The 13,582-nt window shown below is 38.1% G+C and overlaps 1 protein-coding gene across 2 annotated transcripts in view; it reads right to left on the reverse strand.

Moving 5' to 3' along the window:
- LOC111321167 (microtubule-associated serine/threonine-protein kinase 2) overlaps positions 1 to 13,582 on the reverse strand; it is a 30,566-nt gene that overhangs the window by 12,702 nt on the left and 4,282 nt on the right. The window contains exons 3-14 of one of the 2 annotated variants that reach the window (XM_022923964.2): positions 12,657 to 12,679; positions 8,917 to 9,029; positions 8,595 to 8,685; positions 8,124 to 8,211; positions 7,728 to 7,760; positions 7,574 to 7,626; positions 7,178 to 7,252; positions 6,744 to 6,819; positions 5,929 to 5,958; positions 5,738 to 5,818; positions 5,273 to 5,377; positions 4,997 to 5,095 (exon numbers count right to left, since the gene is read on the reverse strand). In XM_022923964.2, coding sequence (XP_022779699.2) covers positions 4,997 to 5,095; positions 5,273 to 5,377; positions 5,738 to 5,818; positions 5,929 to 5,958; positions 6,744 to 6,819; positions 7,178 to 7,252; positions 7,574 to 7,626; positions 7,728 to 7,760; positions 8,124 to 8,211; positions 8,595 to 8,685; positions 8,917 to 9,029; positions 12,657 to 12,679 — 867 coding nt within the window. Of the gene's footprint in view, positions 1 to 4,996; positions 5,096 to 5,272; positions 5,378 to 5,737; positions 5,819 to 5,928; positions 5,959 to 6,743; positions 6,820 to 7,177; positions 7,253 to 7,573; positions 7,627 to 7,727; positions 7,761 to 8,123; positions 8,212 to 8,594; positions 8,686 to 8,916; positions 9,030 to 11,527; positions 11,932 to 12,656; positions 12,680 to 13,582 lie in introns of those variants that run through there. The other variant, XM_088738344.1, reaches the window with a different exon arrangement.

Genomic DNA, 13,582 nt, shown 5'->3' on the forward strand with positions numbered 1-13,582 from the left:
TCTGTCTTTCCTTCGTCACTGACTGCCTGTCTGTCTGTCTGTCTATCTGTCAGACCGACTCACTATCTGTCTTACTTCCTCACTGACTGCCTGCCTGTCTGTCTGACTGCCCTGTCTGTCTGTCTGTCTGACTGCCTGTCTGTCTATCTGTCAGACCGACTCACTATCTGTCTTACTTCCTCACTGACTGCCTGCCTGTCTGTCTGTCTGACTGTCTGTCTATCTGTCAGACCGACTCACTATCTGTCTTACTTCCTCTCTTACTTCCTCACTGACTGCCTGTCTGCCCTGTCTGTCTGACTGCCTGTCTGTCTATCTGTCAGACCGACTCACTATCTGTCTTACTTCCTCACTGACTGCCTGCCTGTCTGTCTGTCTGACTGCCTGTCTGTCTAGCTGTCAGACCGACTCACTATCTGTCTTACTTCCTCACTGACTGCCTGTCTGTCTGACTGCCCTGTCTGTCTGACTGCCTATCTGTCTGACTGCCTGTCTGTCTGTCCGCTTATCTGTCATTCTGTCAGTACTTCAGACTAATCTATTTATTTATTACAATTTGATGGCAATGATGACAAATAAATAAATCTAAATGTACAAACAAACAAAGTCAGAAGGTTAATCTGTAAAAGAGTGGAACACTCCATGCAAGACAGATCACCGTGTAGCTAATCTAAATAAGTCAAATATAATGACGGACAGAAAAATTGTAGATCAAAAATAAAAACATTACAAACGTCAATGTTCCTTACTTAAAAACTTCCTCACTCTAGACTTAACAACTGCAAGACTAGGAGATAATCTAAGATCTAAGGGTATCGAATTCCACATTTCAACAGTTCCATTAAAATAAGTGGATTTAAAATTAGTCGTTCTCACAAAATTCATCTTCAAGGAATAGTCATCAACATGTCTAAATCTCTACGGATCGTCCCGAGAATAAAAATTCAAAAACGGAAGAACATCCACATTTAAGTATCCATTTAAGCCTTGTACAAAAATGTAACATCAAAAAGATATAGAAAAAACCAGGAAAGATTTATTACTCGACGTTTCGGGGTCATCGTGACTCCATTAAATAAATCTTTCCTGGTTTTTTCTATGCCTTTGCTTTAGCAAATCCCTGCTGATCAAGTGATCAAAAAGATAACGTCTCTTTTCAAGTGAAAGCAAATTGAGACATTTCAGGCGCTCGTCATAAGTAAAATTCCTTTTTCCGAGAATAAATTTTGTTCCTCTCTGCTGTATGCGCTCAAGCTTTTCAATGTTTCTCTTGGTAAGTGGCGACCGCACAATTGTTCCATATTCCACTTGCGATCTCATAAACGTGCAGTACAGCATCTTCAGAGTTTCGGTGTCCTTCCAGCCTCTACAGGTTCTCCTTAGCAGGCCCAAGATTCTATTAGCTTTACTTGTAATAGCATCAACATGAGAGTTCCAGGAAACTCATAAACTTCCTCTATGTCCGATCCGTTTAGGGTGAAGCTAGATCTGAATGGTTACTTCTTCCAGGTAATGCGCATCATCTTGCATTTCTTAACATTGAAGGTCATCCTGTTCCGTTGACTCCAAGCGCACATACTATCCAGATCGTCTTGAAACATCAGTAGGTCATTTGGACAATTACCACCCTATACGCCTTGCAGTCATCTGCATAAAGTGCCACGGAGCTTTCTTGGACTACCTCAGGCAAATCACTGATGAAAATACCAAAAACAAGGGGGCCAAAATGGACCCCTGCGGCACGCCAGATGTGATATTTAGCCAGCTAGAACTTTTGCCATCCAGCTAGAACTTTTGCCATCTAGCTAGAACTTTTGCCATCCACCACAAAGATCAGGAGAATGAAAGAGGAATGGTGGAGGGAAAAAGCTAGACTGATGCAGAGTGCGGCAAACAAGAACGATATGCGTACTTTCTATAATGAGCTAAAAGCTATCCATGGCCCTTGCTTTAATAGCATGCTGGCTGTTCGTAGCTCGGACGGGCGCATCATTCTCAATGATCCTACTCTCTGCTTGCGACACGATAAATGATCACCACACCAGGCTAGCAGTGACCCTACTATTCCAAAGTTACACAGTTTATACACTAGAATCTTGTGCTTCACGCGTTCGAACGCCTGAGCAAGTCCAAAAACACAGCATCAACCTGGAGACCATCATCCAGCGCTTTGCTCCACATATGGTTAGTGAGGACCAGCTGGGTTAAACAGGAACGCCCTTTCACATAGTCATGCTGCCAATCAGTAAGAAAAGGTGAGACATGAGAGTAGATGGCACGATGGACAATTCTTTCCTGAAATGTTCCTAAGATCGATAGTAGGGAGATGGATCTATAGTGCTCAACATTCTCCTTGGCATTGTCTTTAAAAACTGGTGTAACATTGGCTCTTTTCCAAGTCATGGGGACTAAACCCAAACTAAATAACTGGTTAAACAACTTGGTCAGGGGCATCGATAACTCCCGGGCACATGATTTCAAAATTCTTGCAGGGATGCCATCGATACCAGTTGCCTTGTTAACTTCCAGATTAACTAAAATGTCCTCAACCTCACTCTGAGTGGTGGAAATTTCAAAAAGAAGATCTGGGTGCACAACATCTACTTGGAGATCTTCACAGTTTACGCTATCTGAACAGCGCAGCCTTGTCGACAGATTCTGATGCGGATCTATCTTTATAAGTGACAACTGCAGGCAGCCTCTTTGTTTTTGATTTAATGGCATGGAAGGACCAAAACTTCTCAGGATCTACTTTCAATTTCTCTGATAATGATTGGAGATACTGATGATAACTAGTGGCAATACATTTCTTGGTTTGTTTCCTCAGTTGCTTAACGCGCATGAAAAGATCTGTAGGAGTAGACTTCATTCTGTTCCACAGCGTTTTCTTTTTTTCTGATCAACTTCATAATTTCAAGGTGACCTTGAACGACTTCTAAGTGTTATTCGAGGAACATGCCTGTCTAAAGCACATAATAGCAGGTCCTGGAATTTAGTCACACTGTCATTTAAATCACTGGGTAAAATCACAGAGTCCCAGGGGATGTGTTTCAATATACTCCTGAGACCATCAAAGTCAGCTTTCTAGTAACAATAGACTTCCCTATTCACATTCTTTTGACGTTGGAAATTTGCATTAATAACAAAAGATACAGGAAGATGATCTGAATTACAACTATCTGGATGGACAGAGGTATCAGAAACAAGATGTTCATTATTCGTGAGAACCAAATCAAGAATGTTTCCAGAGTCGGTTGAGTTGGCTGAATGGCGAGTAATATTAGAGTTAACTTAAAGAAGAAAGTAATCTTGAATCAGACAACAAAAGTCTGCTGTATCTGGGTCAGAGACATAACCGGGTGTACCGGTACGCAAGTCTATAAAAGGAAAATTAAAATCTCCCACAACAATCAGATTAGAAACATTTGTAGATGAATAATTGTTCAGAAAGGCCCCAAAGTTTGCCGAGCAGTCCAAATTTTTCCCGGGTGGACGATAAAATACCGAGAACAAAAAGCAGAAAGCGGGTCTTGTGTAAATAAGACAAGCCAACATTTCCACATCTGTCTCAAGGTCCCTCCTTCGAAAACAAGTGAGGTGAGATTTGACAGCAAGTAAAACACCACCACCGCGCCTTCCACACCTATCTTTGCGATAGATATTAAAGCCATACAGCTGCAATTCACGGTCAAGCACACTACTATATGGCCAAGTCTCCGTAACAGCCACAATGTCAAATGAATCAGACATCAACAAGACTTGCAAATCTAAAATTTTGTTTCGTAAACTCCTGGCATTGAGAAGTAAGCATTTAGGATACTTATTTTGTCGTTCCCATGTACCAGAAATATTGGATCCGTCACATGCATCGTTTTCTAAAATATCCTCGGTGGGCTCCAGTGAGCTTGACTCGGCGAAGAACGAGTCAGAGAAATTTGGCAGGCCACAATCACAACAGCACTATGGAGCATCCGACATCCGAAGACGCCAATGAATTGTAAATTATACGGCTCATTCCAATGCATTAAATGTGATGCCAATAACAACATTCTTTGCATAATATACCTTACTGGTTTGTCGCAGACTTTGCAAGGGAATTTATATTTCGATTTAGAGTTCGAGCCAGATCTCGCATTGGAGACAGGATCATCGGCCTTCGCCTGATAACCAGGGTTAGGATGAATATCGCCATATTTTAAGAGAATATTTTCCAGCTGAAAAGCCGCAGTAGAATTGGAATAGTAATTGACAGACCGCGATAAGAAGCGCTTCCTACGGTGAACGCGGACAAAAAAACCAATATGGTGGTGCGAGTTTACAGCCACGTGGAAGTGAAAGGCACCGAGAACAGCCGGAGAAATTCTCTCAAGGACCATCAGATCATCAGAGACATTCTTGAGAAAAACTTGATTCAACAAGGTAACTACAAAAAACCATGTTAAGAGGATGCAGATCCTTAAAGGAGCAAAATGAGCGGAGCCAAACGAAACACGTCCGACCGCCATACACGAGTGCATTACGCAGACGATCTGTCATTTTCTCTGTCTGCCTGTCAAACTATCTATCTATACCTTCGCTCCGACGAAGGGCTAACGCTCGAAACGTCAGCTTTTGTAATGGTTACGGTGGCCAATTTACCATTTCAACTTTGTTGATGTATCCAATCTATCAGTCTGACGTTTCGAGAGTTATCATTAGTCCGGGCTCTTTGCCCTTGGCTCTGACGAAGGGCAAACGCTCGAAACGTCAGCTTCGAAAGTCTTTACAGTTGCCAATTCATATAATCAACTAAGTTGATAAAACCATTACTACCTTGTTATACTACCCGCCGACGCAGCAAAACAGAAACTACCCCATTCAATCATTTATCCATCAATCTATCAGTATTTCTGTCAATCTGTTAATGTCGGAAATTCTTCCACTCTGTTGCCATTTCTTACACTTTTATCGTCCGTTTAGTAGCTGATTTACTTAATAACAACTTAAATGTATTTACCAGACATTCTAAAAGCCGAGCTGGTCTTGACATGATCATTAGTAACTTTCTCACGAGTCTCTTCACAGGAGAAATATCCAGGTTTGTCTTTTGATGGGCCTGTAAGCAAACGATGACGTCAAGTAATAGGAACACACCAAGTCTTACACAAACAACAACTACAACAACAAGAATAATGATGATGATGATGATGATGATGATGATGATGATGATGTTGAAGGCGATAGTGAGATTGTTACCATAACAATAATGTTGAAACATGAAACGATGGCCCACCTCGATAAGCAGCCGTTCTAGCTTATCAGACAGGTCATAAAAGTACAGACTTGTGAGAGCGCTATCCTTGGACTGTTTGAGGCTATCGCGAGCTGCTTCAAGAACCTGAAAGGAGGTTTGACTTCAATCAGATTAAAAATTGAACATGGAAAAACCACGCGAGAGAGCTGAAAACACATGGTGCGACTTCCCTCCATCGAGTGAATTCCCACTCGCAAGGGATGGTAAAAAGATTACACACTCTCATCAGCCCCCTTTCCGTATTTTGTCATGCACCCCTCCCTACCCCAACAGTTTGCTGGTATCTCTTGTGGGAAGACGCAATGAGAAGCTATAGTCTTTTGCTCAAGAACACAATGACCAGACAAGGGCCTGAAAATGAACCTTTGACTTCAGAGTACACATCGCTGACCGTATAGCCCACATCTTCAAAATATATGGTATAAAACGGCAACAAAATTCTACCTGATTCCACACAAAGTTTAAAACTGCGTCACAGCTATGATGGTTCAGTGTTCCCTCTTCGGCGTATTCCTCAATCAGTTCCTAAAAAGACAACAACATCAATCAAACAAACCATCAAAAAAAAGGGCGCGACGCTCCAAATATTGCCAAAACAACAACAAGCAAATGTGTAATGAAATGATGGCACTTACACTAAGATTCTCTTCCATTTGCGTTATGGCCTGTAAAAAGAGGAATTGTGCAAAGATATATAAATATAAAATAAATGAAGCATCAGCTACGGATGCCAAGTTACCACAACACCAAGGAATCATAAAAAAGGGTTCTGCTCGTTTATCGTCGTGAATACTAAAGTATTTAAGTCATTTCAAATACAACAACAGGAAAGCGATTTGACGGCCAACCTTTAGGGGAACACATCCTCATGATGAACCAATCACAGCTGTTGAAAACCAGCCAATCGCAGCGAACTAATTACTACATGAGGTGACACTTAGCAAGTGGACATCATCGAACGAAAACTACGTATTGCAGCGTGTAGTTGAAACGTGCGATTCAGAACGGAAGCAATAGAACCCAGACACACGGTACAACTTCAATACTAGAGAGATTTAGCACCGCGTTTACGCGAAACGGCAAACGTCAGCTTGCCCGTTCACGTTTCACGTAAAACAGCGTGAACCTTGCTGCTTTGGCTTTGCGTGAGATCACGCCATGGTAGATTTGAAAGCGCCCTTGTACGACTTACGAGGAATAGTTTTGGTACCCTGTTTCCGGCACTTATCTTCTATTCCGTGAGGAAAAAAAAAGCGGAGAAAATCTTTCGTACACGGCAAACGCGAATAGGTTACTCTCACGTAAGAAAGCAAAGCACATCCGGCAAACGTGAAAGAATGGCGGGAAAAACAAGGTCACGTGGACACTCTTGCCGTTTACGTTTCACGTAAACGCGATGCTAAATCTCGCTACTAAAAAGACGTTAGCTGACTTGTAACAATAATCTCACCTTAGGAAATCGCTCCCTATAGAGATTATTCAACAACTGAAGTTCGTCTTCATGAATGAGGGGAGATCTTCCGGGACTACAAAACACAACACATACCACTTAGGATTCAATTGTAACTTCTGCTAACGATATCGATCCACGAGCTTCTGTGCACTGCCACTCAAAAGTTAGTTCACAGTCTCCACTCGCAACTCAATCCTCGATCCTCAAAAGTAGCGAAAATCGCGAATCGAGAATCTAATTTCAAAACGCTCAAAGAATTTTAACTCGAAAAGATTCAATTCTTGAAAGCCTAAGGAACGATCGCAAACGTCTCGAGTCCTAACACGACCCTGGATCTTCGAAGTATTCGAGGCTCGAGCATGGAATTGCGAGGGAAATTTATTTTAATCTAAAAAATAACGACATTACATACCAGAACAAAAGTTACCAACCTCAGACTTCGTGACCTTTGCCGTGGTTTGGGTGACCTGCGACCTCCAGTATCCTCTTCCTGATCGCTGTCAGCACTACAGAAAAAAATTAAAATTAACGAATTCTGAAAAAGTGCTCATTAAAAGTCTTTTTACGTATTTTACAAAAGCCAGTTCCAAGATCATTGGCTTCAATTACAAATATTAACCCTTTGCACCTTCACATCAGTATGCATATTCACCCAACTGTTCTCTATAGATTTCCTATGGTGCTGGTAAGGAGAATTTGTCATACAATCAAGAGCTTCTTATGTTGGTGATCATTTCCTTTATTCTCCTGACCTTAATTTTTGATTCAGGGGTGATATTGTAAGGAGAAATTAAATGCAAATCACTCTTAAGGATTGACCTAGTTACCTGAAGTGTGCTCCATAGTTATACTCATCACAATAGGGCAATCCTATCTGCAACTTTGGAAAAACAAAAATAGATATTAATAGAATATAATATTAAGATAGAAATGAATTAAATAACCTAGAATTTAGTTGTAGTTCTTAGGAGTGGTACCCACCTGATGAAGTTTTTCTTGTGACGATGCCAGTGACTATAAAACAACGTAAAATGTATGAGTACTTACGCAATAACTACATATATGTCCCACAAGTTTACATGAACAAAATCTAAGTAAACGTTATTATTCCTCAATTGCACTAACAAGTAGTTGGTTCCACGATGAATATCAAAACGCGTTAAACAATAAATTTACTTCTACATGGTTTCTGGTACATATTTCTCTGTTACCATGAGAATTCATCGTAATATACTACGAGTAGAATCTCAATAGCGCTGAGGCACGAGAGTGCAAGGTCTCTCAGGGGTCTGGAACTGAAATTGCTAATTTTCATGCCGGATCCCGCGCGGACCTCCCTCGCTTACTGGTAAGCTATTAATTATTTGTGATACTTACAGAGTATGATGACGAACAAGGAGTATGTGTTCCATATCCTGATGATGATGTCAAAGATGCCACTGACCAGCGCCTTCCAGCCATGTCTCTGGAATGACAGCACAGCAATATAAAAAAAAATTGTCAAACCTAATCAAGGATTGGGCCGCTATTTCTTTAAATGCAGCCGAATGCACTTACTTTAGCTGACAAGTTAACATTCCTCCATGTTACTGAAAACTTCTTTCACGTTGTTCTTGGCCAAACTGGCCAAATAATTGAGGGGAGCATGACTTTATGATACACTGCTAAATTCTCCCTTCACATTGTCTCATATTTCCTTATGAAACTCTGGGAGAATTTGATATTGCATCAAAAAATACAGAGTACCTTTACAATTACATGGCAAAAATTTGAGCCTGTTTTACAATTTGATGATCTGAGTACACCAAAAAATCACTTGCAAATGATCCACAAAAGCATATTGCTTACTTTCTGATGTTTGAAAAAGCAAAATGCGCTCCAGAAGTGGTACTGTTTGAAGATGTGTGAAAGCTAGGACTGCCAACTGGGCTGTCAGAGCCTACAAGAGGAAAAAAAATGCATTCAGCGTATCAATAACACCATCTCTTCAGTTATCATGAGCTCAGATTGGATGGTTCATGGCAGAAAAAGGTCAAGTCTGCAGATAAGCTTAAGTGTAAGTTTGTCTTAAGAGTACTGAACGTAAGAGTATAATAAAACAGTGTCCTCCTGAATGACCCTTAAGTGCATTATAGATTACTCCAAACAATGACATGATGTCAGCACTTACCATGTGTAAATGATGATGAAAATGGCGAGTATGGTCGGCCTGAGTTTCCGGATGACATGGAGCTTGTTGCGGTATAACTTCTACCAGCTTTCCGAGTTCCAGCATTGAAGGAGCTAAAAAAAAAAAAAAAAAAAAAAAGAAAGAACATTGATGTTAACATACCAAGGAAATTCTCTGACTCGTTTCCAAACAGTGTATGGCATTTTAACAGCATCTTTGCCTTTTGAAGACCTCTGCTAAATACATGATGTCCATCCCCAATTGAATACATACAAGTATAAAAACTTGCAAACTATCCTCTGACCCTTTCCCATCTTTTAAAGACAACATTGGAACTTTTTAGACCTTGGTGCACTCCTCCTAATAGTGCTTCACCTTTAGAAAGTCAGCCACACATGTTATGATAGAATATGCAGCGTAGACAAAGTTCTTGGGTGCTCAACTTAAATAAATGTAAAGGAAAACTGTTCTGAGACTTTTCTAGAAAACTTGGAATTCTCCTCGAAACTTTACTTCAAGCAGATTTTAACTGTTCTTTCACCCTGCAAACACAGGAATGGATTGCAAAAAGCTTATGGAATGGATTTAAAACACAAGATGATTAAGTTGAATCTCCACATACCAGAAATGATATCTACTGTATTAATGAACTAAAGAAAATCTAAAAAAATTAAGCTTTTCTAATTGCAACAATATAAATATATGTATCTATGTGTGTATCTAATGTGGAAGTAAAAATACTCACAAAGGTATTTGTGATTTGTCAGGACACATGTTGATTAATAGATAACTTGTCTCCAAAGACACAATGATTTCATACAGTTATGGCATAAAAAAACGTGCACAATGTGTATGACACATGTATGTAGAATCACTTGTAAAATCTGCCCCTCAAATTTGAGACAATAAAAAGTTGGCCTAAAAGTGCAATTTAAGGACTTAAACCATTGTTGACTTCCAGAAATAACAATTTTCTGATAAGTTTTACATACCCTAGACTTCCAGACAATTAAAACAATGCCTAATCCATTTAAGGCCTCAAATTATAACAAGAAACCACAATTTATCTAAGTTCTGTCAGGACCATTTTTTGCCCTTCAGAAAGCAGAAATTCCAAATCATTTCTGCCACAAATAATTTGTCATTTGATAACTAACAGTTCTGAAGTTTATCAAAAAAACTGTATTCTGTATTTTGCCTCTAGATTTAATTTTAAATTCAGCTAATCCTTAAAAATTTACTTGATTATATCTAACAAAGCCTCAAGTTTTGGTGACAAAATAAACCAGGCCTGAAATTACTTTCAAAGGTAACATTCAGAAACCATGGTAACTTTGATTTGAAATACATACAAACCTTTTTGACATATTTACAGAAAATAGAAGCATTTAAGAACCAGTAAGATATCAATAAAATTGTGCAACAAGCATATTTTCATGTTATCTTAAGATACGTTGTACATAAAGAAATTCAGAAGAAGAATTGCTGTGGAGACATCAAGTCTGGTATATGACATTTGTCATTGTTATGTAATCAAAAGAAACCAAAATAATTACAAATGGCATGGCAATGCTAAGTGGACTGGGGATTCAAAATTTAGCAGAGAAAATGTCCTAAGTGGTAAAACACAGGGAAAAAACTCTGTATAACAGGAAAAAAAATCTACAAGTGCAGTGAAATTGTAATGATTGTGTTGGACTGTGAGGAAAAATAACAAAATAGATTTGAAATGTTGATACATTATTGCCCCGACAATACAAATTATTCAATTAATATGTAAAATTCATCAGTTTGACCTTTTGTTGAAAACAAGGAATCAATTTAAACTGTCTAGCAAATACCATACAACACACATTTACAGATTTAAAACTACTTTTTACAACCGAATTCACATGTAGAGGTCATAAATCAAAAGTCACCACTGAGCATTTATTTTGAACAGTGAATTTGAAATATATTCTGTGTATTTTATGATTTACATTCTTCTTTTCTTTGTGGTAGTGGATAAAGAAATTATCATACAACCCTGCTTTCAAAACATGACAGCAAAAATTAATAATAAAGCTGGTTTTAAAAAAATTCAAACCAAAGTAAAATTTGAGCCATGACAAAATTCAAATTATTGTACATGTGATTTCAGATTCATCTCAACCATGTTCATTTGACAAGTACATTTGTTCAAATCAGAAAATTATTTGGCACACTGTGTCTTTTATATGAGTTGTCTTAATAATAGTGTCTCAGTTTCAGCTCAAATTAGAAAGTGAAAAATATGCCTTTCATATCCTGAAGTGTGATTAATGTTTCAATTCAGCACATTACCTGAACAAAGTAAAATGCGATTATTCTGTAATAATTCTATTTGAAAAATTGTAATACTTAGCACTGAACATGTTCATGCAAGTACAATAATGTTATACCTGAATGTTATACATTCAGTTTTCAAACTAATAAAATTAATGTGATGTAATTGTGCCGACAAAAGATTGAAAACAATATTCACCAGCCTTTACAACCATCTGCTTTTCCACCCTTTCAAAGCTTGATATATACCAATTATTGAAATATGTGGGAAAAATAGTTGTATAAAATTATATACCGGTTCACTAACCTTCCAGAGATATAGCCACGCAATTTTCCCTCACGTTGCTTGATAAGTTTTTGCAGTTTCAAAATTTTGCCACAATATGGCATACGACCACAAAGATGTTTACAAAGGCATTGATGCAGCAAAAAAGTGATTTATCAAGCTTAAAAAATACACAAATTACCCTCAGAAAAATGGACTAAAAGATCTCTCTGGACAAAAGATATTCCATTTGGTGATTTGCTACCATCATCATTCTGTTTCAATGTGATCAAAATTAACATATGACACCAACCTGATACTTGATAAAAGATCAATTAAAACACTTTGAAAATAACTACCGAGAGATTTCACACAATAACAAAGCCTTCTTCAGATCAGACTGATGCAAATTTAACCACTAAAAAAATCAATTTTAAATAGTGCTTTAGGCAAAAAAGACTGAAAGACATGTCTACATGTATCCTGTAGCTTCCTCAAATTTATGAACATGTATCTAAATTTTACTCAAGAAAAAGGAAAAAAAAAAAAAAAAAGCACCATGAACACCAATGCAGAAATACTTCACTTGGCCTAAACAAGAATGCATTACGTAAGTTCCTATCACCAGTATATTTCCTAATAAAAAGAATCTACCAATAAATGTAAATGAGGAAAAAAAAAAAAAAGGTTTTAAAGGAAATTATGCCAAAATGCATCCAATATACATTGGACTACAGCTGTAATCTATATCAAATCTAACTCAGACACGTAGCTTTTGCTTTTAAATTTTCTGGCAAATAAATACAACGAAAAATAAAAATTTTCCTTACAGTGAAGCTACTGAAAAAAAAAAAAACTACACAATTGAAACAGTGCTTGTGAAATAACATTAGGTTAATCCGAAATCATTCAAAAGTCACGTGATTTCTTATGTCACTTTCAAATATACATCTTTGTTATAAAATGCATACTTTAAAATCCATTCTGCACACAAAATGATCTTGATAAAACAACATGTGCAATCTGACAAAAAAACCCTAATTGCAAGATTTGCACAAAGCTAGATAACATGAAATATGTACGTGTACCACTATGCCTTGCCTGTAAAAAATTCTTTTTTCATTTATTTTCATCTAACCACAAATTGATTGAATTAGTGTCTAAGTCATACCTTGGTCTCCGGCTTATGTCAGTCTGAAAACATACAAAATAAACAGCAGATTAACTGGGTGATTATTCTTACCGCAAGAGGCGACCCAGGGACTCTTTGAGGTGATCAAAAGGGAAGTTCTCCTTATACTAGCAACACTCTTTCAAGTAGAAAGGCCATGAGAAGAAATAAAATTATTGAGAGGGGAATCCCGCTTGATTTAATATCAAGTTCTCTGAGCCAAATTGTAAGAAATGTATGGCTGACAGTATGAGAATCTATATCTAAAATTTCAAGAGTACAGGACAGGCTGAAAAATACAAGACAAAATTATCTATAATTTTACAAGAAAGAAAAGATCATGTCTTGTGTGCAATATTACATGTAAACTTATCAGGACAGGTGATTGGAATCAGGTCACAAGACCCTTGTTCCTTGAAGTCAATTTGTTAGTTCTCAACTTCAAGGAGGTGAAGTGGTTCAGGACATCAAAAACAATGCCAGAGAATTCTGCCGCTACAAACTGGAGAATCCAAATATCTCGTATTCCATTTTGCACACTCTTACACTTGGTACAGTATGTGTATCATGTAACAAAAAAATCTCACACAAAAATATATATATATCTTATTAACCAAGCATGAGGGCCGTACTGGGAGAATATCGGCCTGAGATCTTGACAGTACAGACCGAGCGCAGCGAGGTCCGTACAAAAAAGACTGAGGGCCAATATTCTTCCAGTAGGGTCCCAAGCAAGCTTGGTTAATAAGAGATTTATTATACAACTGAAGTTTAAAGGGATACAAGTGCAGTATCATTTGGGACCATTCGGGACAGTGCCCAGTCCAATACTTCAAGAATATTGACGGTAATAGAGCATTTTGATCAGTTGATTTTAGTGATTGGCCCTCTGACTGCCTGAGTGACGTGTAATAAATATATATATA

Source organism: Stylophora pistillata, chromosome 11 (genome assembly GCF_964205215.1).
Source record: "Stylophora pistillata chromosome 11, jaStyPist1.2, whole genome shotgun sequence".
In the NCBI taxonomy this organism is placed as follows: Eukaryota; Metazoa; Cnidaria; class Anthozoa; order Scleractinia; family Pocilloporidae; genus Stylophora; species Stylophora pistillata.